This window comes from Gymnoscopelus microlampas (genome assembly GCF_963454915.1).
Source record: "Gymnoscopelus microlampas genome assembly, chromosome: 2".
Lineage (NCBI taxonomy): Eukaryota > Metazoa > Chordata > Actinopteri > Myctophiformes > Myctophidae > Gymnoscopelus > Gymnoscopelus microlampas.
Window position 1 is genome coordinate 24,061,848 of NC_139939.1, and position 4,843 is coordinate 24,066,690.

Sequence of the window (4,843 nt, forward strand, 5' to 3'; positions counted from 1 at the left end):
AGCCACCACCGAGCGCAGCCACAACCTGATGAACAAGCTGGTGAACAGCAGCATGGCCAACGGAGGTGACACCCACCGGCTTATTCATTGGTTATACTGCAGGGCGGTTGGTTGTTTTGTGGGTTTATGTAGGCTCTACTGCAGCCTGACAGTGTGTCGCAGCAGGTTCAATTCCCGAGCCCGACGGCCTTTGCTGCGTATCACTCCCTGTTTCCTGTCACACTCTACTGAATATAAAGACAGAAAAGACCCAAAAATATCTTTAAAAATGAAATACTGTTAAATAATATTGATTATTATTATAATTATTATTATATAGGACTGCATGCTATCGATTATTTTCCTAGCAATTATATTATACATTTTTCGATTAATCAAATACTATTTATTTTACATTTTGGGATATATCAATGAATCGATTAACAACTTAAGTGTTATGCTATTCTTTGTCACACTGCTGTGTCCTGCAAACAATATTGAAAATAGCAGATCTACAAGCTCACAACATATCGCATTGTGAGCTTGTATATTGGCTATTTTCGCTATTTCCCCCAAATCAGAATCAGAATCAATCTTTATTATTGTCACATCACATTACAAGTAAGTGGGTGAAATTCTTGGTTGTGCAGGCTCATCATTGCAGTTAAAAGATAGTCATCTCATAGAGAGAGAGGAGAAGCATAAAGTGCATAATATGACTAAACTACATATAATATCTATAATAAAGTGAGTGAGTGCATAAAGTGTTTACAAGAAATGTCCCTTTTAAAGCACATTTCACAGTTCTGTGCAGTGTCACCAGACTTTAATTTCTGTTCAGCAGCCGGATTGTTGCGGGGTAGAAACTGTTCAATAATCTGGTGGTACTGCTCGCCAGGCTCCTATACCGTTTGCCTGGCCGTGGGTGCGGCAGTGGTTCGAACAGATTATGGCTGGGCTGGGATGTATTTCTTGAAGGTTTTCGCCTGTAATGTAGCTGTGTCATAATGTGGATGATGTACTATACTGAGGTGGTCATTATTGGTAAATAAACCTCTTGAGTGGATGATGCAGGTCTTCCACTTCATATCAGTACTGCATCACTCTGTTTAGTGGTGGACAAAGTGCTCAACTCCTGTACTTGAGTCAAAGTATACACATGCCCAAAATAGGGATCGATTACTAATAGATTATTTTATGAAATTGTCAGTTAAACAGCATTGATAACATTTTTTAATCGATTGAATTGATTAGTTCGATTAACTGTTGCACCCCTAATAATAATATAAATGCATTTATCCGGTCCTTGTCGGCACAACTCTCCTCCCAGGCGGCATGGTGAGTGGCAGCAGCAGCAGCAGCAGCAGCGGTAGCGTTGGCATGGGCGTCGGCCTCGGCAACATGGGCGTTGGGAACATGGGCGGCGGCGGCGGCAAAGACGACGGCGGCTCCATGGTGCTGGACAACCCCGCCGCCTTCCCCCACGACGAGAGCCTGGGCCTGGAGATCATCCGGGAGGAGTCCAACGCCCCTCTGCTGCCTCCCCGGCCCCCTCCCCCCGACAGCCACCCGCCGCCTCCCCCTCCGCCCCACAGCTTCTCGCGGCCGCGCCGGATCCCGCAGGAGACCAGCGAGAGCTTCTTCCCGCTGCTGACCAACGAGAACGGCGGCGACGAGCACAACGCGCAGCACCCGCACTCCCCCGGCCACAGAGACTCGCTCTACACCAGCATGCCCGTGCTGACGGACCTGCCCGACGCGCAGCAGCTCAACGGCCTGACGGACGGCGAGGAGGAGAGCTCCGGCGAGCTGCAGCCCTGCAAGAGCGCCACGGCCCCGGAGCTGGACGACGTCTACTACAAGAGCATGCCCAACCTGGGCTCCAGGAACCACCTCCACGAGCTCCACACCTACTACCACATGGGCCGGGGGGGCAGCGACGGATACATGGTGCCCGCCAACAAGGAGGATTCTGAGTCATCGCCCGAGGAGCCCCCTATAGATCCCGCCCACCTGGTGACCAGCCTATAGAGCCAATCAGGAGACTCCTACCCCTCCCCCCCGGCCCGCCCTCACATTCCCCCAAAAACTCTCCAAGTGAAAATGGTTCTGTGTTGTTGAGTGAGACAGAATGTGGGGACGTCCGCCGCGCGTCGGCGCGCTGTGTCCGATACCGGCTCCTGACAGTGTGGCTGGGACGGTTGTTCGAAAACGAAAGCAAGGCATAACATCATACAGTGCGTATTGTTGTGAGTGGTGTATACCGTAAGGGCGGGTCCGACAACATTTCCTGTGAATAGCATTGAGGAATGGACCTGTTTGCCCTTCAAAGTAAGGACACGGGGAGGGTTTTGTAATTTTAACCTACTTGTTACTTTCATCTGGAACCTTGGATTGACCGTAGCCCTACGAGCTCCCCCAATATGGACCTCGAGCAGATTCTAGTTAGTCTCCAGTACGACCACATCAAGAGGCGTTGCCCCAAAGGAGCACTGTCTGTCTTATCTGTCTGTCCGTCTCACTCATGAAGACATTTACAGGGATGATGATGTTTCTTCCTCTCCAGTGGGTAGTCACAGGACAGTGAACCCTGGAGGTGTGGATTTGAATTGGCACACCGCAGGGCCCCGTCCCGCTACCCGCCAATCAAGTGGAATATGTATGATATACTGTATATCCTCACAGGTGATCAACCCAAAAAAAACTATTTTATTAGACAGCCGAACTATAACCATATCACATTAATGTTCTTCTTCCTGTTGATATCTGCTAAACTGGACTCGTGTCTGGGCTGGTGTAACATTCCTACAACTTTGTAGTGACTGTGGCTACTGTGTATTTGACAGAAAACAAAGAAGGAAGATAATATTACAGACTGAATAAAACAAAAAAAAGTTATGTTTTTTCTTCTCTCTTCTGTAACAGTTTTCAGTTATCGAAGGATTATGAAGTAATCACCAACAATTTCTATGTATTGTACAGAATACAGATACAAGCATTGCATATGACTGAGTCATGTTTTCTTTCTTTTTTTACTTGAGTTTGCAATCCTCTTGTAAGTGGAACTGTTCTGATATGTCATGATATGTTCTGTTGGTCACATGTAGACCACAGAGCAAGCTAGGAACAATCTCTCATTTCACATTTCCTTAAATACAGACCATAAACACCACTTAGTTAACACACACACACACACACACACACACACACACACACACACACACACACACACACACACACACACACACACACACACACACACACACACACACACACACATATACCCTACACGCACACTTCATTCTGGTCCGTTTATAGCAACATCACTGTCACTTATATTTTGGAAATCAATTGTAACTATATATTTTTTACCACTGTGTAGATTTAAAAACTAAATGGAGAATGATATATGGCAACGTTATCACAAAGGAATGTCTCAGCGCCAGACAAGTTGCCATTGCAATGGTATGCTTTGGTCATTTCAAGAGGTGGACGTGTCATTGGCTGTTGAATATAGAACATGTTATCACAACACACAGAGTGCCTATAGGCACAATGAGCCTGGGTCAAAAATACTTCCAGAATATATGGACTTTACATGAGGCTAGTGTAACTAGTAAATATTATGCAGCATATTCTGTCTACTGTTTACAGTACTGCCAATATTCTTACCAATTCAAATTGACGACGTTACCTAGTCATGTTTGGTCAAACCTTATTGTACAGAACAAAAATGAGGAGAGGAAGAAAAAAAAAAACACTGATAGAAATGTCATGCTCAGTAAGAAAAACAAGGAAATGCCACTATTTGGAAAGAGTGGGGCTCACCTGTGTAATGTCATGATTACACGCCATGTACTGTATGTGTATTGAAGATGTGAAAACACACAGCAGCACTGTCCAGTGTGGAAAGCCAATGTTTACTTATTTAGGGGGGAAATTCATAAGTGTCTGAAGTGAAGCTTGCACATGTATCCCACAAGCCCCCCTCCATGTCCCCAAGAGAGAAATTATTTATTTATCTGTTTATTGGTTTATGGAGCGCAAAACAAGCTTGGAGGAAACAAGGCTGGATTGAAGCAGGGATAGATAATGCGGCACTGAGAGCTCTTTTTTTAAATTATTATGATCATGATTATTACAGTTATTATTGAGAATTATTTATTCTTTTTGTATGGGTTCCAAGTTGAATGATCTCATAACTAATATTTGTTGTAACAGTGAAAGTTGTTTGCCAAAAAATAAATTACTGACATAGTTTTGGGGTTCTCTGTTCTGTTAACTCTTACAATGTGTTAATTAGACTGAAACGTAATACACACACAGGTGGAAAACATGTTAATCAATATGTTCGCTGTCTGGCGGCCGGGAAACCTGTGTCCAAAAGTGTAACTTTTCAGGAAAAGTGTTATGTGTTCCTGTGGAGCCATAGTCACACAAGCTCTTGTTACAGTAATACTTTTCACTGGTGAGATATTTATAAACCCCACAGACACACTAACCACTTTCAACCTGGTGTCCCTATTTTATGCATTTCATAAATAAATCAGACAATTTATTAATTGTCCGATTTTTCCAAAATAGCAGAGCTGCAAGCTTGTAGGCTAATTTTGCTTCTTTTGGCTGACATTGTCATACGAAAAAGTATAAAATAGGGCATTTATTCATAAAAACATGAACAATGGAGATACAGGTTTCTGCCCTGACAATAACCTTTCCGACCCGTTTTATTGCAACACGAACACCGCAAATCATACTTTATTTTCAAATTTTGCAGTCTGGCCTTTTGCACTGCGTACAAGCCCCAGCACATTGCATTATATTCCTGATGGCTGTAATGTTCTGTCTCCCTAATTCAAAACCC

General features: G+C 44.1%; 1 protein-coding gene across 1 annotated transcript in view; it reads left to right on the forward strand.

The window, feature by feature from the left end:
• The window catches only part of LOC311054481 (adhesion G protein-coupled receptor L3-like), a 113,255-nt gene extending 109,999 nt beyond the window's left edge, over nucleotides 1-3,256 (forward strand). Inside the window, exons 8-9 of the mRNA XM_084070486.1 lie at nucleotides 3-65; nucleotides 1,310-3,256. Of these exons, the coding sequence (XP_083926612.1) occupies nucleotides 3-65; nucleotides 1,310-2,010 (764 nt within the window). The 3' untranslated portion in view covers nucleotides 2,011-3,256. The remainder of the gene's footprint in view (nucleotides 1-2; nucleotides 66-1,309) is intronic.
• The last annotated feature ends 1,587 nt before the right edge of the window (nucleotides 3,257-4,843 follow it).